The sequence below is a fragment of the Haliotis rubra genome, unplaced genomic scaffold (genome assembly GCF_003918875.1).
Source record: "Haliotis rubra isolate DU_JTF1 unplaced genomic scaffold, ASM391887v1 Scf96, whole genome shotgun sequence".
Classification (NCBI taxonomy): domain Eukaryota; kingdom Metazoa; phylum Mollusca; class Gastropoda; order Lepetellida; family Haliotidae; genus Haliotis; species Haliotis rubra.
In genome coordinates this window covers 1,150,001-1,176,900 of record NW_025767701.1, presented here as the reverse complement: position 1 = coordinate 1,176,900, position 26,900 = coordinate 1,150,001, and the positions used below count along the sequence as shown (strand labels likewise).

Sequence of the window (26,900 nt, the reverse complement as noted above, 5' to 3'; positions counted from 1 at the left end):
TTAGGATGAGTAAAATCTCAGATTGTGTCACCATGGCATGGGGTGGGGGATCGGGGGTGCATGTTGGTAAGGTGGGGAACAAGGAAAACCAGATAGATAATCGTGAAAGATCGATAAAAAGCTCAAACATGTCGGATGGTTCAGCTGTATGCACGTTATAATGAGTGATATGACGTCGGATGTCACTGACGTGTGAGAGGTCAAAGTTTTTATTCAATTGCCACACTCACGCAACTTACCGGCTTCACCTACTTCTTCATTCAAATGATGAGACACTAGCACATACTATCAGCCAATAATTACGTGCTTATGCTTTTCGCGAATGTCTGGTCTCATCACTGAGTTTCCAAGGTCCAATCATAAAATTGTTACATTGCTTCATTTTATAATCAATCTGAGATTCTGGCGTTTACGTTTTATATTCATGTTGTAGTATCACGTCCAGTATTGCTGAACTTCCTATTCCCAATGTAGCAAATACGAGTGTGACCTCAGTAGTCTATGAAAAGGGACAGATCTGCCCATTCCTCTAAGGCAGAAATAATTGGTGTACAGATGTCTGTACCATTTTGATGCCCAAAACATGATCTTAGATTCGAATCCCGCGTGGCTCGGGCTTCTCTTTCACATTCAGCTGACAGTCCAAAAACATATATTCCACAAAATTCACCCACTCTCTACTTTGTCTGCTGCAGTGGGAATGCCGACTACATCCTGGCAACCGGGCGGCTTCTTCGCCATGTCACACGGAACCAACACAGGTAAGTACTTAAGGTCTTCTGTCTGTTAGTAGCAATGGAGCAGCCCCTTTAATACATCGTTAAGTGTATTACCCCGTCATATGTGTGTGTGTGTCTTTGACGGTGATGCATATCATGAACGTAGAAACACACTGATACTTGGGAAGCAGCCAGACACACATCATTGCCATGCTGGACTAAACGGCAGGGCCATTCCATGTCCCATATCACATTCCGTGTCTCCCTATCACATTCCGTGTCCCCCTATCACATTCCGTGTCCCCTATCATATTCCGTGTCCCCTATCATATTCCGTGTCTCCCTATCACATTCCGTCTCTCCCTACACACATTCCGTGGCTCCCTACACACATTCCGTCTCTCCATACACACATTCCGTCTCTCCCTATCACATTCCGTGGCTCCCTATCACATTCTGTGTCTCCCAACACACATTCCGTTTCTCCCTACACACATTCCGTCTCTCCCTATCATATTCCGAGTCCCCTATCATATTCCGTGTCTCCCTATCACATTCCGTCTCTCCCTACACATATTCCGTGGCTCCCTACACACATTACGTGGCTCCCTACACACATTCCGTCTCTCCATACACACATTCCGTCTCTCCACACATTACGTGGCTCCCTACACACATTCCGTCTCTCCATACACACATTACGTCTCTCCCTATCACATTCCGTGTCTCCCAACACACATTCCATCTCTCCCTATCACATTCCGTATCTCCCTATCACATTCCGTATCTCCCTATCACATTCCGTATCTCCCTATCACATTCCTTGTCTCCCCATCACATTCCTACAGCCCTACACACATGCTCAGACACCAATACACATTCCCAAACGACGACATCTGCATTGGATATGATAATACCCATGCATATTGTCTGTTATTTCTCTAGGTGGCAATGCACCGCAGTCTGCCGGACAACTAGCACAGACACAAGCAGGTAACTGAAATCTTCCACTACCCTAAGTGGTCATTAGTTCAATCCCCGGCCAAAACAAGTTACCCTGCCTGGCTCAAGACATTATAGCGATAAAAGAGACCTAATCAGGATAATATGTCTGCTTCAGTGCAATGTGTCTGAATCAATATAGTGTGTCTGAATCAGTATGATGTGTCTGCATCAGTGCAATGTGTCTGAATCAATATAGTGTGTCTGAATCAGTATGATGTGTCTGCATCAGTGCAATGTGTCTGAATCAATATAGTGTGTCTGAATCAGTATGATGTGTCTGCATCAGTGCAATGTGTCTGAATCAATATAGTGTGTCTGAATCAGTATGATGTGTCTGCATCAGTGCAATGTGTCTGAATCAATATAGTGTGTCTGAATCAATATAGTGTGTCTGAATCAATATGATGTGTCTGCATCAGTGCAATGTGTCTGAATCAATATAGTGTGTCTGAACAGGGATACTCTACAACAGGGATAGGTCACTCGCTTGCTTTCTTTACCATTTGTACTAATTAACGTGTGCCTCGTCATGCTCCAACGCACACAGTGACTTGGTTCGGTCCCAGCGCAACTTCGGCTGCGTTTAACAGTACTTCAGCCAGTGTATTGTATAGGTCGGAATTTTACAATGAATGAATGAATGAATTAAGAGCAAGAATTTTATGTGAATGAATGAAAGAAATTAAGAAAAAGAACAAAAGAAAAGAACATATGTGAATGAATGAAAGAATAAATGATACACCACGGCCATCCCTCCCCAAACATGTTAAAGAACGCAAAACTATCGGTAGAACACATGTTAACATCAGCTGTCCTTTTTCAAAAAAAATTACTTTGAGACATTTTTTTACATTAGTAACTAATTCAGATATCTTATTGCATGTGTGGAATGACATGGGCATTGACATTAACAGAATGTTAACTGACACTGTCACAGACCCCTCAAGAACAGAAAGTTTAGAACTATCACAAAGCCTTGCAAACACCTTTCCAGTTTTGTCAAATACTAAGATCAACAAGAAAGAAAGAAGTTTTAGAACTATAACACTCAAGCATCACAAGCACCAATGGCGTATCAGAACAGATCGGCGATATGTCATATTTTTCACACACCTCAAATACACACTAACAAAAAAAAATAATTAAAACTATCACTATTACTTGCAAAAAACTTTCACCTGATGGTATACTCCCCTCATAAAAATTGAAGGTGTATGTGAAAGATGTTTTTGAACACTAACTAGAAACACTCAAACAACGCCCTGTAGTATTTCAATGGCAGATCGGCGATATGTCATATTTTTTACACACCACAAATACACACTAAATTTTTTTTTAAATTATGAAACTATCACTATTACTTGCAAACACCTTTCACCTGATGGTATATTCCCCTCATAAAAATTGAAGGTGTATGTGAAAGATGTTTTTGAACACTAACTAGAAACACTCAAACAACGCCCTGTAGTATTTCAATGGCAGATCGGCGATATGTCATATTTTTCACACACCTCAAATACACCCTAACAAATTTTTTTAGTCATAAAAATATCACTATTACTTGCAAACACCTTTTAACTAAAGGTATATTTCCCTTCTAAAAATTAAACGAATATTTGAAAGAAGTTTTAGCGATATAATTTAGTCTTTCTTCGCTGTGTACTGAGAATTGAAGCCAGTGAGCTACAACATGCCCACTTGAAACTTTACTACAAAGCTACTGTACTTATACTGACACTAATAACAAGTATTTGACTTAAAATGAAGTGACAGAATAGGTAACTTATCTTCTACATGTAGGTTTTCAGTTGTCACAACACTCAGCGTATGTAATCAGCTGTTGAAAATAAACCGGGCTCAATCTTAAAAACTACGCTGCCGCCATATTGGCTGCACTGGTCACGTGACGAGCCGAGGCATAGTTTAGGAGCTTTCCGAGGAGTGACCACTCCCCCTTATAGAGTCTCCCTGGTCTGAATCAGTATGATGTGTCTGCATCAGTGCAATGTGTCTGAATCAATATAGTGTGTCTGAATCAGTATGATGTGTCTGCATCAGTGCAATGTGTCTGAATCAATATAGTGTGTCTGAATCAATATAGTGTGTCTGAATCAGTATGATGTGTCTGAGTCAGTATCCATATAAAACTTCCACATGATGTCTCAGTGGGTAGCCGTCTGAAACTATGAAATCAGTTTCAAACTAATGAACGCAACTTTGAACGTACAACTGCACACTTGCTCGGGACCCGCAATGCAGCCTCAAAGGGAATTTACAACTATTTTAGTTAGACTGCGGATTATAAGATTATCTTGACGAGATAATCCATCGGTTGATATTGTGTGCAACAATCTACGCATACGGGTGTGCTACGACATGTATACGGGTGTGCTACGACATATATACGGGTGTGCTACGACATGTATACGGGTGTGCTACGACAGATGTACGGGTGTGCTGCGACATATATACGGGTGTGCTACGACATATATACGGGTATGCTACGACATGTATACGGGTGTTCTACGACATACACACGGGTGTGCTACGACATATATACGGGTGTGATACGACATATATACTGGTGTGCTACGACATATATACGGGTGTGCTACGACATATATACTGGTGTGCTACGACATATATACGGGTGTGCTACGACATATATACGGGTGTGCTACGACATATATACGGGTGTGCTACGACATATATACTGGTGTGCTACGACATATATACGGGTGTGATACGACATATATACGGGTGTGCTACGACATGTATAAACCAGGTTTGTGGGCGTGGCCATGCGATCCCGTTTGTCGTGAATGAGATGCTGAAGACAATCTCTAATCCGGATGCTCACGGGAACGCGTCATGGAACCCCGATGCCGAGGTCGGTGCTCATAATATTCGTCACTGGATTGTCGAATCTGTCTATAGTGTTATAATACTGGAATAATACTGGGTACGGCCTCAAACAACAAACAAACAAAGCAGTAGATAAAGCCTCTATTTTCCGTCTTACATAAGATACAATGCCGACTGGTAAGTCCGCGCATCTAAGCACATCGATCGCAACACGGCAACTAACGTCTCTTTTTTGGTGGTTTACATGACTAAACATGCTGGTATGCATCATATTTACATATTTACTTCATCAATGTAAGGACGACTATAAGATTCTAACTTTGCATTATGCCATACCAGTTCACCTTACTGGCGTTCTGACGACATCGCTTGCTGTCCGGTAATTCTGCGCAGCATCTGATGCGCATAACATCCAGTTGGAGATCCGAAGTATGGAAGCGTATTAGGGCCAGATTATTTTCAATAAAATCACTTCATCAATGTAAGGAAAAGTGTTTCATATTAAATCCAATTATGAATAATGAAGAAAAAGGTTTAAAAGTCTGAAGAAAACGCATTTTCATAAAACTGTCGATTTATCTGTCAATTACTGGTACAGTGTTATTTGCTTACCTTCAGTGATTAAAAGCCAGTCTCTTGTAGAAATGTCCCGATTTCAAGCGTAAATGTGGTAGCAGACGATGTTTACCTTCGATACTCAAGTATGCTATTGCAGCTGCGTAGAATTACCGGACTCGCTTGTATATATAAAATAATCTTTTTCACCAGCCATTTGTTCCCGAAACTATTCAAAACTATTTTTAGCAAAAGATTCTGTCGTGATCAAAGGGGCTCTGTCATGATGTATCCATCATAATTGTAGTTTGTCACGTGTCGTGATTAATGACGAGTCTATGAACTTGTCACCTTCATCAACGGTCGCTACACGGAATATGCTCTAAAATAGAATAGTGAATGACTCACAAGACACGTTCTGAAGCAGACTTCCTGATTTTAAATGGTAATAAATGTTTCAGAAAGTCAATTACGCATTTGCAAGTCTCAAAGCAGTTGGCACTGTTTGTGTTCTAAAATGATAAAGATCGGAAATCAAATACTGAAAATGGTTATTCCTTACTTGGAGAACGATGATTGTTTCAATCCAACCATGTTTAATTCTTACCGAAACAATGTGTAATCCTTATATTAACAGTCTCTACTTCTTAACCCAACAGGGCGGTAGAGTAGCCTTGTAGCTAAACCGTACGCTAGTCACGCCGAAGACCCGGGTTCGATTCCCCACATGGGTAAAATGTGTGAAGCCCATTTCTGGTGTCCCACTCCGTGATATTGCTTGAATATTGCTAAAAGCGGCGTAAAACCATACTCACTCACACACACTCTTAATCCAACAGGAGCGGTTGGGTAGCCTAGTGGTTAAGGCGTTCGCTCGTCACGCCGAAGACCCTGGTTCGATTCCCCACATGGGTAAAATGTGTGAAGCCCATTTCTGGTGTCCCACTCCGTGATATTGCTTGAATATTGCTAAAAGCGGCGTAAAACCATACTCACTCACACACACTCTTAATCCAACAGGAGCGGTTGGGTAGCCTAGTGGTTAAGGCGTTCGCTCGTCACGCCGAAGACCCTGGTTCGATTCCCCACATGGGTAAAATGTGTGAAGCCCATTTCTGGTGTCCCCACTCCGTGATATTGCTTGAATATTGCTAAAAGCGGCGTAAAACCATACTCACTCACACACACTCTTAATCCAACAGGAGCGGTTGGGTAGCCTAGTGGTTAAGGCGTTCGCTCGTCACGCCGAAGACCCTGGTTCGATTCCCCACATGGGTAAAATGTGTGAAGCCCATTTCTGGTGTCCCACTCCGTGATATTGCTTGAATATTGCTAAAAGCGGCGTAAAACCATACTCACTCACACACACTCTTAATCCAACAGGAGCGGTTGGGTAGCCTAGTGGTTAAGGCGTTCGCTCGTCACGCCGAAGACCCTGGTTCGATTCCCCACATGGGTAAAATGTGTGAAGCCCATTTCTGGTGTCCCACTCCGTGATATTGCTTGAATATTGCTAAAAGCGGCGTAAAACCATACTCACTCACACACACTCTTAATCCAACAGGAGCGGTTGGGTAGCCTAGTGGTTAAGGCGTTCGCTCGTCACGCCGAAGACCCTGGTTCGATTCCCCACATGGGTAAAATGTGTGAAGCCCATTTCTGGTGTCCCACTCCGTGATATTGCTTGAATATTGCTAAAAGCAGCGTAAAACCATACTCACTCACACACACTCTTAACCCAACAGGGGCGGTTGGGTAGCCTAGTGGTTAAGGCGTTCGCTCGTCACGCCGAAGACCCTGGTTCGTTTCCCCACATGGGTAAAATGTGTGAAGCCCATTTCTGGTGTCCCACTCCGTGATATTGCTTGAATATTGCTAAAAGCGGCGTAAAACCATACTCACTCACACGCACACAATCTTAACCCATCAATTTTCAATGTTTTACTACAACACAATTCAACTATCCCAATACTGTTAAAATGTTACTGGAGGCACCGTCTAACTTTTCACCCACATTCTTACTCTTACTCGTCTTACTTCAGCACTGTTTACGTTACTACGTTTTACTAGCAGCTGGCTGAGTGGGTTAGATTGCTGACTTCGTCAACTGGTGCCTCTCTCTGAGAGTTTATGTTCGAATCAAAAATAGAATACAACTCCTAAAAATGGTTCTAGAATCTGTGCGTTGCTGAGAAATTAGAATATAATGTAATCTGACAAATGCTGTTTTTTCAACTCAAACACACGTTAGTACTAAATGTTATTTGGATTCCAATGTTTTATGTTTTAAAGAAAAACAACAAGTCAACCTGGAAATGGGACCAATACGAACGGTATATATGGTTAAAGCTCATTAGTAGTGTATCGCTTGTGGGAAGGAATTGAACTGCTCTGTTGCTTTTCTATGTTTACAAGTACCAGCTGTCATGCCTCAGCCCTGGAACTGTTGTGGATATGGAAAGGGTTTTGACGCTTACATTTACATCAATCACAGCTGATACTTGTGCCAAGGATATTACCTATATTGCTGCTTCTTAGAAGACTTGACCTTTGATAGGGACCAACCGATATGCGACAATTTTGTGGATGTGGAAACGGTTTTATCGGTATTATTTACATTGCTAACAGCAGCTAAGTGGTGTGTGATGCTCTCCATAAAACCTATAGATTCCTGGGAAGGGTTTTATTTAATTTATTTTTTTGTATGTCCATACATTATTGGTAAGTAAATGCTGGGTTTTAGCTTGACCATGGTAAGCAATGACTACCGCTTTCAACTCTTGACCGGTGGAGTAACGGCCATATTCTATATTTTAAAGGGGCTGGCATATTCCCTTCCCCCAAACAAAACAACAATTAAATAATTTAAAAATCACGGAAACAATACCAATTATATTTCATTGAATGTATCTGAGATCTTCACCTTTGGAACCTGTCTCGCTCGGTCACTCACTCCATCTAAATAGTTGGGATGTGGATTAGTTTGTCGTTGGTTACTATGGTTGCATTTAGACGCTTTGGTGTCAGTAGTTAAGGAGAGCTGTGTGAGGCATTTAGTAACATAAAGCTAAAATGTGGAACTGTGGCGTTAGTGCTTTATCTATCGATATACGTGCAACACCTTTGTCTTCATTACAAGGCTATTGAATGCCAGCTGCATATTCTGATTGCCAAGCTTATGTTTTGGTTTCAGTTGTCGTTTTACATCTTCACAAAAATGTAATAATATACCACACATATTCTTGAAAGACTAGGTATGTATTCGACCGATGGCTGTACAAGAACACACAGAATTAACCAAAGAAAGCCATTGCCTGTGTAAATGGTGAAATGTATGTTTCTTAAAAATGTTATTCTCTTTAAGGAAGATGATTTTAACTAAGCCATACATTTTGTGAAACAGTATGCTGTGTAACCTGCACGCCTTACTACGGTGCTTTTATAGCACTGTCTTTGCTCAGTAACTTGTAGACAGGACAGAATTTCCATCCTTGCTGAGGAAACAGGAAGATTGCTGTGCATGGGATGAGTGGATAGATTATTCAGTCATTTAAAGCTCGGTACTATATTTCATCAATTCACCAATTCAGCCAATTTACACATCTCCGCAAGCTCCCAAATGTTTGAAAATATAAGTTTTCTTTTTTTTTAAATTTGGTACTGCAGTTTGCATGTCAAGGGTATGGAAGGAGCTATTCTTCGAGTAAAAATGAAATTCATAATCATGGACAACTTCCAACTCTATTCAACCAAAGCCTTCATGTATTTCTCTGTGTATACTTTCAGACGCACAGCCTGGGATGATGCAGCAACCCAATGGTAGGTCCTGACATAATCTAGTCTGTATAACTATAGTGTGTTCTCTACTGTTAATTCCGCTCAGATTTCAATATCTGCTGTTGGTACAAATCAACATGTAAAAACAGCAAAATTGGTACCAAATTCATGTGAAATCACTGCAAAGAATACCGAAACATTTTACTATTTTGGTTATATCGAGAATGAATAAACATGTGTTCATGAATAACAAATAAATGTGAGTCAGAAATAGCAATGCTACCAGCTGTTCGTCAAAATGTTTATCCTGCCTCGCCCGTGGCACACATACAAACACACACAACGGCAAGTCAAATTTCCACCTGAAAAAACATTGACAACATACGGTACAAACTGTGGACGTGCATCATGATTCGTCGACAAAATGTCTCGATAGAGTGTATTAGAGATTCTTCTTCTTGTTTGCGCATTCAATTTTGACTTTCGAGTCCATGAATTTTACCGAGTAGATAGAGTACTGTCATTCAATTCATGTCTTGTATCTTGTTTAGATTCAGCGGCACAACTCGCAATGATGCAGCAGGCAGCCGGTAAGTCCTTAAACCTAAATCTTACATGGACTGATAACATCTTTGAGTGGCACCCGTGAAGGTCCGGGTCTGAATGAACCTTCAGTAACCCATGCTTGTCGTAAGAGGCGACTAGCGGGATCGGGTGGTCAGGCTCGCTGGCTTGGTAGACACATGTCATCGGTTCAAATTGCGCAGATCGATGCCCATGCTGTTGATCACTGGATTGTCTGGTCCCAGACTCGATTATTTACAGACTGACGCCATATAGCTGGCATATTCCTGAGTGTGGCGTAAAACTAAACTCACTCACTCACTCACTCACTCACTCACTTTGAGTGGCATTTAGAAGCTGGCATGATGAGTTTCTTTATCAACAAACAACCTCTTTATTACAATAGAGGCGACGTTTCGGTGTAGGTACAAACGATTGGTTTGTTGCTTTGTTGTTTTACGCCGCACTCAGCAATATTCCAACTATTTGGCGGCGGTCTGTACATAATCGTGTCCGGGACAGACAATCCAGTGACCGACATCATGAGCTTCGGGGTATGATACTAACGAAAGGTGTTAGTATCTACACCGAAACGACGCATCTAATGCAATCAATACGTCTATCCATAAAGAAATCGTTCCCTTTGATTGATCGATGATACAAAAATTAAACAACACAACATTGTAAACATTGAACTGTGCTTTGATTGTCTTTAGAAGTTTGAAGTCCTTTTTTATCAACATACACGAGACTTATAACCTTCGTAGAGAGTAACTGTCAGTTTTATCACAATAAACTGTTAAAGGTGGAGATGAACGGTTGGAAGTCAATGCCGGACATCATATTGTGTTATTATGGGACACAAGCCCCTATTATCACACAATCAGAAAACAGATATCCACTACAATTTCTTGACCTATTGCTTATTTTTATAAAAACAAATGGAATCACATGCACACCAGTGTGTGTTTGGTAGGTAATTTGGTGTGTACATTTGATTTACCATCATGAAATCTGATCTGCACCACCCCAAATTTTAATTTTAAAACATCAGCGCTAAGAACGATTCCTTTCTTAACAGATAATAACGCAAACAACGCAAAGAGATAATTGTTTCTCGTTTGATAAATATTCGCTTTGAGGGCAAATTGTGATGACGCATTTTACTGTTTCTGTTTCAGCGCGATATGAGGCGATGATGCAACAAGCAAGATCTAATTTCAATGGTGAAAACCAACACTATGGCACTAAGGCCTTTTCCTTTTATATAATATAAACTCTGTCAAAAAAGAAACGCAACCCCTGTATTTTAGAGATTTTGATCTGAAGTTTTAGGACGACACGGCATTTTTATTATTGAAGACAGAAGTCTGAAATTTGGCAGAATAATAACCCAGATGGGCATGTTTAAAATTGTCATTTCAAAAGTCATCTCACAGACACCAGTTTGTCACCAGGGGGGCGTCTGTCTCAGTATCTCGTATGAGCACCACGCGCTGCAATCACTGCACGGCATCTCCTTGGACAAGAACGGATAAGACGCCGGATTCTTTCCTGGGAATGGCTCTCCACTCCTCCTGCAGTGCAACGGCGAGCTGTTGCAGCGTCTGTGGCGGCGGCTGACGTTGACGTACGCGTCGATCCAGAGTATCCACAGGTGTTCAATAGGGTTGAGGTCTGGTGATTTAGAGGGTCATGGCAAGACATTGACGTTGGAATTCTGCAGAAAGTTCATTGTTGCACGTGCAGTATGAGGCCGGGCGTTGTCCCGTTGAAAAATCTGTGTCTGTTGGTCAATAATCGGGAGAAGGTGAAGCTCTAACACGTGGTTGATGTAACGTTGGGCTGTCAGGTTCCCTGGAACGATCACCAAGTCAGATTTCTGGTTGTATGAGATGGTTCCCCAAACCATGACGCTTTCTCCGCCAAATCTGTCCACCTGTCGGACGCAGATGGGCGCTAAACGTTTATGACGTCTCCTATACAGACGCTGTCTTCCGTCGTGACGTTGCAAAGAAAACGTGATTCATCAGAAAACCAGATTCGCCTCCAGTTTTGTAAAGTCCGTATCCTTACGTTGTTGCACCACCTGAGTCGTCGGCGTCGATGTAGGGGCGTAGTACAGGTCCAACAACTGGTCTACAGGCACGTAAACCCGCTTCTTTCAGACGGTTCCTAATCGTTTGAGCTGACACTCTCCTCAAACCTGGTATTTGTGTGGCAGTCACGGTTGGTAGGGCATGCCGATTACGCAGGTGATGGACCCGGATGTACCGATCTTGAAGTGGGGTCGTGATTCTTGGCCTTCCACTTCTCGGGCGATCGTTGGTCAAATTGAAGTTGTTGTAGCGGCTCCAAAGTCGGGATATCGTTGTTTTGTGAACATTTAGGTGCCGTGCAACAGTTCCAAAACTTTCTCCGGCTTCAACACGACCAATGGCGATATTTCGGTCGGCAGCACTCAATCGTGGCATTTTGAACACAGCTTTTCGGCGACAAATGAATGAATATAATACGGAAGCACATGGGCTTTTATACACCCCTACATTAACTGCCATTTTCATGATTTGCATGTGTTTTTTTTGTGCGAAGTCACCATGAGGGTCATTTCATGCGTTGTGACGGAATAAGCAATAAAATACACTTATGCGTACAAATGCAGTTGTTTGGATGGTAATCTTCATTAATTACGTGTATCATTTCAATACATTCGAATAAAATTTAGTTTGGAAGCAATAACTTCATTCAAACGAATTTTTCATATCTGAGGACAGGGGTTGCGTTTCTTTTTTTACAGAGTTTATGAACATATATTTATTTTTTCAGAATTTTTCTCGTATTTTCAATTATTTGAGTATTTGTTCGAAATGTATCGTTACCTATAACTTATTTGTTCGTTATGAACAATAAATGGATATCCAAGTGAACTTAATGTGACAGAAAAAGAAAAAACCTCATTATGACATAGTACAGTTCAAACCAATTTTGTACGTAATCATATTCTACTGTAATAATGAAAGTAACTATTTGCAATTTCGTTCCTTAAAGCTTCAAGGGAAACTATTTTCACAAAGCATCTTTAAAGGTTAAACAAGGTTTAAATCATTATATTCTATTTTATATTTCCAACCATTGTTTCGCTTCGTTGCAGCCATGAATTCCCAAATCCAAGCCCACATGCAAGGATCAATGGGTATGTATGGGACACAGTTATACAAGTTCCTTCAGGGGCATTTGCATGAACATGAGTCAAATATGTTTTGGATGTCAACTTCATTATTTGTAATACGATTGAAGCAGAATGAAGAAGTAGTGTTTAGGGCGTGTTTAACAAATTGTGGAAGCGTGTTAAGGCTAGTATAAAACTGTTTTATCTTCTGTGTGGAAAATACTTAAATATCCCCAAAGTAGAAGATACTTCCTTACGCGTTACAGATACTTGCATCAAGAATCTACGTAGATGATACTAACATCAATGTAGTTGAAACTAACATCAACGTAGTTGATACTAACATCAACGTAGTTGATAACTAACATCAACGTAGTTGAAACTAACATCAACGTAGTTGATACTAACATCAACGTAGTTGATACTAACATCAACGTAGTTGAAACTAACATCAACGTAGTTGATACTAACATCAACGTAGTTGATACTAACATCAACGTAGATGATACTAACATCAACGTAGTTGATACTAACATCAACGTAGATGATACTAACATCAACGTAGTTGAAACTAACATCAACGTAGTTGATACTAACATCAACGTAGTTGATACTAACATCAACGTAGTTGATACTAACATCAACGTAGTTGATACTAACATCAACATCAACGTAGTTGATACTAACATCAACTAACATCAACGTAGTTGATACTAACATCAACGTAGTTGATACTAACATCAACGTAGTTGAAACTAACATCAACGTAGTTGATACTAACATCAACGTAGTTGATACTAACATCAACGTAGTTGATACTAACATCAACGTAGTTGATACTAACATCAACGTAGTTGATACTAACATCAACGTAGTTGATACTAACATCAACGTAGTTGATACTAACATCAACGTAGTTGATACTAACATCAACGTAGTTGATACTAACATCAACGTAGTTGATACTAACATCAACGTAGTTGATACTAACATCTACGTAGTTGAAACTAACATCAACGTAGTTGATACTAACATCAACATAGTTGATACTAACATCAACGTAGTTGATACTAACATGAAAGTAGTTGATACTAACATCAACGTAGTTGATACTAACATCAACGTAGTTGATACTAACATCAACGTAGTTGATACTAACATCTACGTAGTTGATACTAACATCAACGTAGTTGATACTAACATCAACGTAGTTGATACTAACATCAACGTAGTTGATACTAACATCTACGTATCAGGTATTTTATGCATCTTGAAAAGTGTTGAATTTACCATGAATATCTCCAACCTCTGAATGAATGAATTTTTCAAACTTTCAGGTGAAGGTTATAATTTTTACATCACTAACATCAACGTAGTTTACACTTACATCAACGTAGTTGAAACTAACATCAACGTAGTTGAAACTAACATCAACGTAGTTGATACTAACATCAACGTAGTTGATACTAACATCAACGTAGTTGACTAACATCAACGTAGTTGAGTAGTTGATACTAACATCAACGTAGTTGATACTAACATCAACGTAGTTGATACTAACATCAACGTAGTTGATACTAACATCAACGTAGTTGATACTAACATCAACGTAGTTGATACTAACATCAACGTAGTTGATACTAACATCAACGTAGTTGATGCTAACATCAACGTAGTTGATACTAACATCAAAGTAGTTGAAACTAACATCAACGTAGATGATACTAACATCAAAGTAGTTGAAACTAACATCAACGTAGTTGATACTAACATCAGCGTAGTTGATACTAACATCAACGTAGTTGATACTTACATCAACGTAGTTGAAACTAACATCAACGTAATTGATACAAACATCAACGTAGTTGATACTAACATCAACGTAGTTGATACTAACATCAACGTAGTTGAAACTAACATCAACGTAGTTGAAACTAACATCAACATAGTTGATGCTAACATCAAAGGCGTAGGCGATACTTTCATCTACATAGATGATACTTTCTTCCATGTTGAAGATACTTCCATCTCCATATATGATATTATAATCTTTAGTATCATTAGTGCGGCAGATGTATTCTGTTGTTAAGTTACGACTGTTGGTGAGCATATATTACGTTTGGCAGCATGTCATAGTCGTACCTTTTCATTTGGCCGTTTCTGTATGTCATTTTTGCAACCCTAATCAGTTCAAGTATCAACGTAATGCACTAAATAAAACAACATTCAAATAAATTTCTTCAACAAAACTTTAACACATTTATGTGTAAAGTTATTCTGTTTACTGGTCTGACATTACATCAAATCTGACATTAGTAGTTCTGCTAGACAGTCATGTAGGTGGAATTTTCCTGCGTGCGGCGTAAAACAACAAAATAATATTGAGGCGGAAGTTAACAGACCTGGTACTAGAGAAAATATGCTTGTTAAGTCCATATTTCGATAATAATTATTCATTTTCCGAAATACATGTAGATTATGATATCATATATGTTTGTACCATTTGTGCTGTGGTTAGTATAAAATATCACCTCCAAATATCGCCCAACTAGCAAATACATGTATTGCTTGTCCTAGAACCAATCAGTTTGATTGATCAGTTTTCGTATTGTTAAATGGAATTTGATTGGCTGTCCTGCACGCCGAAACTTTTGTCAAGGGACCAGTAACATTCCCAGGCCTTTGAGGTACAGCAAGTTCTGTAAATATTAACTATGTATGGAACTGACGTTCTTTTCTTGCGAGACGTATTGAATCAATATATCAAATATTACTGGCTATGTTTGGGGAAATTGGGTGCAAATAGTTTTATGGATCTAACAAATATAACTGCAATTGCTGGTAACATTTAGCTATTGCGTTCCTTATGAAGGTGGAGCACCAACTCAACAACCAGGCCAATTCAACACACACACAACCTTCAGTACCATGAGTCCTCCTGCACCCACACCGGACGTGCCTCTCCCCGCCCAACCCACAGTTAACACTGGTTCCAGTAACCCTAGTACCAGCGGATCTCAAGGATCGAGCCCAGCACCCACCGCTAGCCCAGTACGGGGAACATCACCTACAGGTACAAAACAAGAATTGGGTACGCATTCCTGTAGACAGAGAAAAACACATACTTTTGGCTCAAAATACAAAGTGTTTATTAATAAGTTAAGATAATGATTTCATTCACATAGCTAGGAAAAAAACAAATTTTCATGTGTTTTTAAATGCATAACTGTGACGTAATAAAAGCATCATTTAAATGCCCTACTACGTCACAGTTATGGTGACGTCAGATATTGATGACGTCGCGCCTATTGATGACATCATATTACCAATGTATGGCTCTCGTTTCTTTCTCTACTGCTACTTTTCGTATATTGTAAGTACAATAACATGAATGTGACGAAATTCCCGTAACGCACCTGCAAGAAATTCGTGTCCAAAGATCCGTAAAGATATCAGAACATGAACACTGATCGAATACAAATCAAATAATGTTAAACGTATAAAACTACATATGCAGGTAAATAAAAAGCGGATACATCTGACAACAATAAGTTTCCATTAACCGCTCATACAGTAAACAAGTAAACAGGAAAACAAGTAAACAGGTAAACAAGTAAAGCCTTGAGTCGCTCTGACTTACATTTCTTCAAGAATCTGGACAATTAGTACCATCGAAAAAAACTTGGTAATTACTTGTTGAAACCACATCTGTGGACATCAGGGGTATCAGAACTGAATTGTTTAGCCACAGTTCCCCTGTCGACATTAACCTTATATGCGCACAGACGTGTTCTGTACAGTGAATTGTGCATATCACGAGATCTTGATTTGAAACTGTTAACATTTGCCTGTTACAAACCATTTTACTTCACTTTATTTCTGACAGTAAATTCACTATCGGGAGGATACTTCCCGTATGGATTCTCAGGTACCAGTATTAGACCCACAGATGAACCCGTGTATCCCACCCTGAATCCCTGTCACCCAACCATTAACCCCCACATCTTTACCTCGACCCTCCTGATGACTTTGCCCGAACCCTGATCATGCATCAAGATTCCCCTGCCCAAACCAGGTTCCTAACCCACAAACCCTAATACTCTACCTGTAACTCCTGCCACTCTACCCTCAACTCTACTCCTGACCCACAGCCCTGCCACCCTACCCTTAACTCTGCTCCTGACCCACAGCCCTGCCACTCTACCCTCAACTCTACTCCTGACCCACAGCCCTGCCACTTTACCCTCAACTCCGCTCCTGACCCATTGTTCGGCCACCCCACCTTCAACCCTGCTCCTGACCCACAGCCCGGCCCCCCCTACCCCAACCCTGTCCTCACCACAACCCTCCCCAACCCCCAACCCAGCTCCTAACCCCAACCCTCCCCCAACCCCTGAACCCCTGACTCCCCCAACCCACAGCCCTGCTCCTGACCCACACCCTGCAACCCCCACTCCGCTCCTGACCCCAGCCCTGCCCCCAGCCCCCAACCCCGCTCCTGACCCACAGCCCTGCCCCCTACCCCAACCCCGCTCCCAACCCACAGCCCTGCCCCCTGACCCACACTCCTGACCCTGCCCTGCCCCTACCCCCAACTCCGCTCCTGACCCACAGCCCTGCCCCCTACCCACAACAGCTCCTACCCACAACCCCAAACTCCGCTCCTGACCCACAGCCCTGCTCCCAACCCACAACCCCACTCCTGACCCATAGCCACGGCGAGCCTACCCTCAACTCCGCACAGCCCTGTGACCCCCGGAATACTGTTGTCAACTAGCATGTTTACTCACCACTTCATACTTACCATCCCATGACTTACCAGTAACCCATTTTCTCCAGTTGTCATATACCATCATTGCAACGTGAGAGTGGTTAGGGACCCACCCGAGAAATTCGAAGGAACGTATAACCGATGCAGATACAGAATTTCTTACAAACACTCCTAGCAATGATAACGAAAGATTAAATCAGCCTGTTAACATAGTCTTTTAAAGTCACATGCCAGCTTATTTAGCCTTGCAGACCACATCTGTATGTCAGCATCCGATGGTAAATGGGTTCGAACCCAGAATTACTTCGTCAGCACCGCACTAATTCTTAAAGTTTCAACGTGGTACCCGTGGTAAACGAACCGATTTGAAGTTCAACATACCTAATATAAAGCTGACATAAAGCTATATTTGAAACGTACAGCACTGTCATAAAACAACATGGATTTAATAAATGTTCAAAATTGCAAAGACATATATTACACTACAAGTAAAACAGTATCAGACATTGGTTATGTTGTATGAAACAGGGCAGAACATCTGATTTCGTTTAATAGATGCATTTATGTCAAATAACACAACTGATTACTGTAGTAATTTAAAACTCTTATTGATCTTGTTTCTAACAGTTCATTTGCCAACTTCTCTACCGCCAAATCAACAAGAATATATCCCAGATCAACCAGGGCAGCAATTTCAGTCAAGTCCGTCAAGTCAACCAAGTCAACCAAGTCAATCATCACAGCCAGTTCCACCAACTCAACCAGCTCAACCAACTCAACCAGCTCAACCAACCCAACCACCTAAGCCAGTTCAACCAGTTCAACCAGTTCAGCCAGTTCAACCCGTTCAACCGGTTCAGCCATCCCAGCCAGTTCCATCTGCGCCTACTGCCGGTCCTGCTGCAGCGATCAGCCCCCAGGAAGCTGCCATGAGGGCTCAACGGATGGTGTACCAGATGGAAGCCCAGATGTTGGGGCAAAGAAACCAACAGCAAGGACTCTTCCCAGATCTCCAGGTGCCTCTTCCCAATAACCCTCCAGCACACCACCAATGGCCCCAGCAACAGATGACAGCATTCGGCAGACAAGATATGCCGATTCAGGCTCATCAATCCAGTGGACAGTGGCCACAGAGTCAGCAAAGTCAAACTACTGCCAACCAAGGATTCCCCGACCAGACTAACATGCAGAATCAACAACTTTTTGCTATGGGACAAATGAATGGTGAGTCCTTGTCAATAATCCTGTACATATAACTGTCATGGTATTGCTCAATAAATTCTTTAAACTCTTTGCCTGGCATTGTAGAAGATGGGAAGATCAATAAGGACATTTTATAAGAACTTCCATGTTTCGTGTCTTTTTGATACAGATTCTTGTACCATTGTCAAGCAGTTTACTCACTCACTCAGATGTTATCCATAAAGTTTGTCTATATTGTAATCCTTATGATGTATATAAGTTGTTGTTTTAAAAATAATAACCCTTTAAATATAAAACATCATAGTAATAATGAATAATCCGTAAATATAAAACACTATTGCAAGAGAATATTTATAGTCTTAACTAATCCACCTAAAAGATTTCCAGTTTGGCACACGGACAAAGAGCTGTGGAAAACATTTAAAAGGGCCACTGCCAGAGTTTGTGTGTCCATACGAAGTGTTATGCATGTAAAACCCTACCGCAGCCAACCAAGATTTACACAAGGTATAAATCATATTTATCTACTGTACAGGACGACCTATTCGTATTGACTGATTGCATGTACAATCGTTGTCATATATATACTATTCGTATCATCTTCTGATTCATTCATCTTCAGATTTAATGTCACTGCTGGATTAATGGTAACTGTGACGTTAAGTTATGTTTGTTGGTTTGTTGTATAACGCCGCACTCAGAATTATTCCAGCTTTATGGCGGCGGTCAGCGAGCTTGACTACCCGATCCCTTGTGTCGCCTCTTACGACAAGCATGGGTTCCTGAAGGCCAATTCTAACCCAGATCTTCACGGGTGTGACGTTAAGTAGCAAACAAGCTATCATCTCTTTCTTGGTTTACAGGAAGGATGCATGCTCCAGCTCCAGCAATGGCCGACGCCGCTAGAATGGGTAACATGCATGGTAAATAGTGTTTGTAACAGATCTAGAATAAGCATTGCCACGTAATCGAGAGATTGTCTACAAATCAGCGCCCGATCCACAAAGCGTTCGTATCGTTACTAGCTGTAGTAACTATGTCGTTTGTCACAGGTTTACGAATGACGTAGGGCTACGAACGCTTTGTTGAACGGGCCCCCAAATCGGCCGTTAATGCGATTTAGTGGATTAGTTGGTCATTGTGGGTGTTTAGTGATGCTTGATTGCATCCACTCCGATATGCGAAGATAAATGCTTATGATGACAGTTACGCAGTCACCGGATATTCTGGTCTATGCTATTTGTAGGATGCCGTCACGTAAAACCGATAAATGATATTTGTTTTAGACCTAGAAATATCTCTTAATAATACCATTTGTATTTTTAATACTTATACCAAAATTATTATCTAAATAGCCATTTGCTTGTCATATACCATTTTCTGATTTCGATTCATTTGTGTTTAGTACTGTAAGGGACGGTGGTGTTGCTTAGTGGTTAAAGAGACACGCGGAAGACCCGGATTCGATTCCCCTCATGGGTACAATGTGTGATGCCCATTTCTGATGCCCATTTCTGGTGTCCCCCGCTCTGAAATTGCAGGAATGTTGCTAACAGCAGCGTAAAGCTAAACACTCATTTCAATGTAAATGTTTACACAGGTATGAACGGCCAGACAGACACATCGATGTTTAATATGAACAACCAGCAACAACAACAGCAACCGCAGATGACACTGGAGCAACAATATATGCAGTTGTTGCAACAACAATCAGCACCACAGTTGCCCCCAAGTTCACCATTCGGACAACAAGGACAATCATCATCAAGTTCCCTCTTCGGACAACAGTCGACTTCCGCTTTCTCCCACCAACCACCGTCAACACATTCCCACTTCCTGAACCAACACCAGTCTCCTCCCACTTCCCCCTTCATGTCAGGCATGTCTCGTCAGCAGCCCGGTAAATACAAGTGCTTAAAAGTGCAAAGCTTTTCATTTTGTGTTTAGGGCCGTGTTAGTCGTAAAATGTCCAGCCTGGTAAATACAAGTGCTTAAAAGTGCAAAGCTTTTCATTTTGTATTTAGGGCCGTGTTAGTCGTAAAATGTCCAGCCTGGTAAATACAAGTGCTTAAAAGTGCAAAGCTTTTCATTTTGTATTTAGGGCCGTGTTAGTCGTAAAATGTCCAGCCTGGTAAATACAAGTGCTTAAAAGTGCAAAGCTTTTCATTTTGTATTTAGGGCCGTGTTAGTCGTAAAATATCCAGCCTGGTAAATACAAGTGCTTAAACGTGCAAAACTTTTCAAAGGGCTCGTGTTAGTCGTTAAATGCCAATGAAACATCAGTGATATGCATTCATCGATATTTAGGAGCCTACATTTCCGGCCTTGACGTTTATTTAAGGTTATGAGGAATTAAAGGAATGAAGTTCTTATGCGAACTATGACGGGAAATAGTTCGAGAAAGAACTTGCGTTTGCTTGTCGTATATACGTTTTATTACATATTCAAGTATTTGTCTCTAGTTTAGCGTATAATTGTTCAGGTGAATCAGGGAGCGTTGGGACAGTAATCACTCCAGATAAGAACATAGATGCTTATTTTGTATGTACTAATTATTTCATATAAATGAACTTCAAACGTAAAAGTTGGACTTGTCAATTCCAATGGAAGGACAAGGATTGCTGCAAGTGCTCGCCCCTTATGTTAATTACTGACCTGTCGTACTTCTCGTACATTTTCACTTGACTGGCAATAAGTATTTTGCCAGAGTAACTTTCAAATTAATACATTTACCCAAATCTTTCATTTTAGGCGCGGGCTTAGGAGGTCCAGCATCAACCCCAACACAAGCCCAGCTTCTCCAGCAGTTCGCCGCTCTAGACAGCAAACTCTCATCAATGCCGAACCCAACACCAGGTAAATGTTGACACAGTCGCTGTCACCTGGACAACCAAACCTATGTATGTCACATGTACATCACACCTCAGATGGTGGTAATGTATAAATAGTCGTCGGTATACAAGCCACCGGATGAGTGAGTGAGTTTACTTTTACGCCGCTTTTAGCAATATTCCAGCAATATCTCGGCGGGGGACACCAGAAATTGATGGAATATTACAACATCTCGTGTCAAAGAGTGTTGCATGGTCAGCAAATGTACCATCGACTCCAGGTGGCATGGGGCAGTAGGGTAGCCTAATGGTTAAGGTGTGCGCTCGTAAAGCCGGAGAGCTGGGTTCGAATCCTCACATAGGTACAATGTAAAACCCATTTCTGGTGTCCCTGCTGTAGTATTGCTGGAATGTTGCTTAAAGCCTCGTAGAATCATACCCTCTTAGTTACTTTCCACGCCTCGAAATAATACGGTCCTTCCAGTGGAATAAATAGAGAATACTAGTCGATGTCCCAATACCATATTTATGAAACGAGTGAACGGTTTGGTATCTAACAAGAGATAGCGAGTTTCATAAATATGGTAATACACGGGGCATCGTTTTTGTATTTTATTTATTACTCACTTAACATTAGCAAGGAATTTCTCAGAACAGTTAAATATCGCGATTATGTGAATGTGAATGACAGTGGACATTTTGTTTTGCTCATGTTACTTTGGTCATGTAACCGAGTGCAAATAGTTCCGGCAGCACAATGTGTAATGCCATTGTAGATTTATTAAACAGAGATATCTTCAACGGATGAGTAATAAACTGTTTTATCCTCTACATCTGCAGCTCAGCTACAGTCGGTGATGTCGCAGTTCCAGCACCTGGAGAGACAGATGGAGATGGCCAATAATCCAGGTAGGAACATGTGTTCTTGCTGTCCCTGTCGCTCTCTTGTACATCAACCGGAGTGTCTGTTCTTTAACGCCGGTCTCAGCAATAGTCCAGCTATGGCGGCGGTAATCGGACTTCTTTTAGTGACATTTAGAATGTGTCCTGTGGATTTAGAATGGTGTAGGTACTAACACCGTTTTCGAACACGTCATAAGCCATTCCTCTACAGCCGTGAGGTCCTCAACTGGCGAGCTAATTAACTACAAGGCGCTCTCTCTCTCTCTCTCTCTCTCTCTCTCTCTCTCTCTCTCTCTCACACACACACACACACACACACGCACGCACGCACGCACACCTCCAGCACACATCCTTCCTAACAGACAGACACTACTCTTTCACACGGCTCCCAACACACCCGAGGACAATCGTTTGTGGGCAATGTGTAAATACTAGTGTTTTCATACTTTCCGTTCTTGAAATATTGTCTCCGCAAATCGGTAATTATTAACACGTGCAATATGCGGTTGTCGTTATAACACATACGGGGTTAACCGCTTTAAGAGCCGCCCTAATGACCAACATCATAGTACAACACGTTTTGCATAGTGTCTGACACAGCTTTACATACACAGATTATGAAACGGAGATGAAACAGTAATGTCACGATAGGCCAAAACAAGGTCTGGGTACAGAGGCCTCTTGACAAGGGGTTGTTTAACAACTCGCTCGTTTGAGCCATATTTCTTGTGTAACGTTTCAGCTTCTCCCTCATCGGCTTTGACGCCAGACATGTCCGGAATGGGAGGGATCCCGGGGATGCCAGGGACGCCAGACATGTCCGGAATGGGAGGAATCCCGGGGATGCCAGGGATGCCAGACATGTCCGGAATGGGAGGAATCCCGGGGATGCCAGGGATGCCAGACATGTCCGGAATGGCGGGGATGCCATTAGACCGTAAGTATGGACTAAGATCCACGTAAAAAATCCATAAGTCTCATATTCCTGTTCTGTTTGTCTGTTGTTTAACGCCGCACTCAGCAATATTTCAGCTATATGGCAGCAGTCTGTTAATAATCGTGTCTGAATCAGACAATCCAATGATGACTATCGATCTGCGTAAATGGGATTCAAAGGCGTGTGTAAACCGAGCCTGGTCACCCTATCCCGTTAGTCGTCTCTTACGACAAACGTGTGTTCATATACCTATAATACCATCTCGAAGCTCTTAACAATGTTGAAATGAGATATATGTGGAAGCATATCAAACACATTTCCTCAACAATTGTTAAAGACACTGTATGGAGTTCGATTCAGCAATGTTTAGTAGCAATTCAGTTATATTGGTAGAAAGGCGTTTCCCTGTATTTGGTTTGCTGTAGTTTACTGTTATTCTCCTGTGACTATAGTTTACTGTTGTTCCCCAGTGACTATAGTTTACTGTTATTCCCCAGTGTCTGTAGTTTAATGTTATTCCCCAGTGACTATAGTTTACTGTTATTCCCCAGTGTCTGTAGTTTAATGTTATTCCCCAGTGACTATAGTTTACTGTTATTCCCCAGTGTCTGTAGTTTAATGTTATTCCCCAATAACTATAGTTTACTGTTATTCCCAGTGTGTTTTTCCCCTGTGACTATAGTTTAATGTTATTCCCCAGTGACTATAGTTTACTGTTATTCCCCAGTGTCTGTAGTTTACTGTTATTCCCCAGTGTCTGTAGTTTACTGTTATTCCCCTGTGACTATAGTTTACTGTTATTCCCCTGTGACTATAGTTTACTATTATTCCCCAGTGACTATAGTTTACTGTTATACTGTTATTCCCCAGTGACTGTTATTCCCTAGTGTCAGTACTTTGTTATTCCCCAGTGTCTGTAGTGTTTACTGTAGTTATTCCCAGTGTCTGTAGTTTAATGATGTTCCCAGTGTCTATAGTTTTCCCCAGTGACTATGTTATTCCCCAGTGACTGTAGTTTAATGTTATATCCCAGTAGCTATAGTTTACTGTTATGTTATTTCCCAGCTTCCGCTGCCATGGGCCCTGATTCGATACCAGCTATTGAGACACAGGTGATGGCGCTGGAAAATCGTCTCTTGACTCATTTTAAACATCCAAACCCAAGTGAGTACACAAAACCAAACATATGTCTGAACCAAACATATGTCTGAACCAAACATATGTCTGAACCAAACATATGTCTGAACCAATCATATGTCTGAACCAAACATACGTCTGAACCAGCTGGTTCTTGTCCTGATCTTTACCTTTTTTAGTGTCATGGAATGGTGCCTGTCGATATTATCTAATTAATTTTACATGATATCAGAACTGAAGAATTGTGATCCACCATGATTCATAATCATATTTGGATCATAATTTAATTGTTCTTTTTAAGAAATACGTTTATGTTTTATTGTATCAGTTCTTAATTAAATTGTTCCACTGAAATCATTTAAATGTAATTGAAATTATATCAGTGTAACGTTTACGATAGTGTTGGCAATGATTACGACAGTTATTTAAAGTTCACTCCAAGTTCTGCTTATCCTTAACTGGAACGTTCAAATGTGTTCTATCCCTTATACGGATTAGCAAAGTAATATTATCCAGGCTGCACAAAACTGATATCTCAAGCAGATGCGGATTTCCGTAGGTTCTATTTAGGAACTGCGTTATTTGAGGTATTCCATCAGAGGATATCGGTCGATTTCTGCTTTTAAAAGAAGGGAAATGTGATGTTGTAGATCCCGAACAGACTGCACAACTGGTTGCAGAATATGATGTACTCCAGAAGAATCTCAAAGCTGCCAAAAGAGCAGCCGCAGGTGAGGGTTGTAGTGTTGAAATGGGATGAACGTTCGGGTGGGGTGGAGACCGTGGAAGATGAAATCAGTGTGAATGATTGAGTTTAATTTTACGCCGCACTCAGGAATATTCCAGCAATATGAGCGGGTGAGGTAATTATATTTAACGTCACATCGACAATATCTCAGCCATATCGTGACGAAAACAATTGATGCAAAAAGATGAAAACATTCTGAAGAGTAAAACCTGTCAACAATGGACAGTAAAAATACTAGAGTATCACAGATTCGAATATAAAACTATCATGTAAAATTAAAACATTTTAATTTAAGAAGATAATACATTATAAAACACGGGCTATAGATCGCCAACAGTTGAAGGTAGATCACCATAATATCCAGCTATATGGCGGTGGTCTGTACATAATCCAGTCTGGACCAGACAATCCAGTGATCAACAGCATGAGCATCGATCTACGCAATTGGGATACGATGACATGTGTTAACAAAGTCAGCAAGCCTGACCACCCGATCCTGTCAGTCGCCTTTTACGACAAGCATGGGTTGCTGAAGATCAATTGTAACCCGGATCTTCAAGGGTCTGTTGTCTGTGTGTGAATGTTTAGGGCTATGGGTGGATTGGGGGTGTGGACTTCAGGGGTGGAGGTCTGGTGTGTGGTGAGATGTGTGATGGAGTTGAGAAAGAGTTGTTCTGTTTGTTTGGCATTTTAGAAGTTGATGAAAGATAAGAAAGGTATGATACTTTATGAATGAAAACTTCTTAATTATATTATGATGCGACGTTTCAGTATGTAGAGAATCTCACGCGAGTGTCTTTTGGCATCAGATATATCGGCTTGCCGAGGATATTTTAACTTTTATCAACGTGTGTTGATATATTTGATATCGGTTGACACGGGGTGAGATTCTATTTATCATCAAAAATATCTCTTCATTAGTTTTCAATGAAAAATATACAAACACGGTATGGCCATTAAACTTGCAGTGCAACGATGTTATAACATTGTGACGTCATCAAGTTTATAATGTCATCAGGTTTTTGACATCATAGCATTGTGAGTCATGTAATTGATGACGTCATGGCGTTGAACAAAATCTACTGTCAAAACGGTATCGTTTGATCTCACACAAACAATATCTCCTGGAACACAGTTTGGATGATAAAGGTTCTTAAACCGTTATCAAGCAAGAGTTTCATAATGAAACAGGGGACTCTCTAATACTATTCAGATCATACGATGTCACATCAGTGTTCATATCCAGACCAACGCAATAATACACACTGGTCGCAATTTGAGGAATTTGCCCAATAAAGGACGTTAATGTACATCGTCTTCTCTAAACAAAACTGCTAGGTGAGCAATGGTACACGACCCTGTACGCAGAAATGTACATTCTAGTATAGCTGTTTTGGATAGAAAATCGTAATTATATGTTCGTCTCTGTCTTTTGCTAACAGTCGCCCGAAATACAGTCATACGTTTATTGGAATTCCATCATAATGGAAGAAAACTGGAGACTTCATTCATTGGAATTTGAAAATGACCCATTGTTGTTTTACAGTATCAGCAAGTCCAATGCCAGGTGGATCAAGCAGCGCTAACCGTGAGTAGGACTCTCTTACTGTCGCTTGTAAGGAACTCAGTAGACTGTCTTGCTAAAATATGCGGATGTATTACAGTCTATAATATACCGGTTGTTATAAGCTGAAACAAGTTGCGTTGTTATAGAAC

At 41.0% G+C, this 26,900-nt stretch overlaps 1 protein-coding gene across 1 annotated transcript in view; it reads left to right on the top strand.

Annotated features, from left to right (window-relative positions):
* The first annotated feature begins 9,483 nt into the window (after positions 1 to 9,483).
* The window catches only part of LOC124265092 (glutenin, high molecular weight subunit PW212-like), a 25,849-nt gene continuing 8,432 nt past the window's right edge, over positions 9,484 to 26,900 (top strand). Inside the window, exons 1-14 of the mRNA XM_046699884.1 lie at positions 9,484 to 9,511; positions 10,667 to 10,711; positions 12,637 to 12,678; positions 15,527 to 15,727; positions 18,053 to 18,649; positions 19,492 to 19,551; positions 20,229 to 20,528; positions 21,380 to 21,484; positions 22,300 to 22,368; positions 23,105 to 23,299; positions 24,365 to 24,463; positions 25,087 to 25,167; positions 26,731 to 26,772; positions 26,898 to 26,900. The exon at positions 26,898 to 26,900 is cut by the window's right edge and continues 36 nt beyond it. Of these exons, the coding sequence (XP_046555840.1) occupies positions 9,493 to 9,511; positions 10,667 to 10,711; positions 12,637 to 12,678; positions 15,527 to 15,727; positions 18,053 to 18,649; positions 19,492 to 19,551; positions 20,229 to 20,528; positions 21,380 to 21,484; positions 22,300 to 22,368; positions 23,105 to 23,299; positions 24,365 to 24,463; positions 25,087 to 25,167; positions 26,731 to 26,772; positions 26,898 to 26,900 (1,858 nt within the window). The 5' untranslated portion in view covers positions 9,484 to 9,492. The remainder of the gene's footprint in view (positions 9,512 to 10,666; positions 10,712 to 12,636; positions 12,679 to 15,526; positions 15,728 to 18,052; positions 18,650 to 19,491; positions 19,552 to 20,228; positions 20,529 to 21,379; positions 21,485 to 22,299; positions 22,369 to 23,104; positions 23,300 to 24,364; positions 24,464 to 25,086; positions 25,168 to 26,730; positions 26,773 to 26,897) is intronic.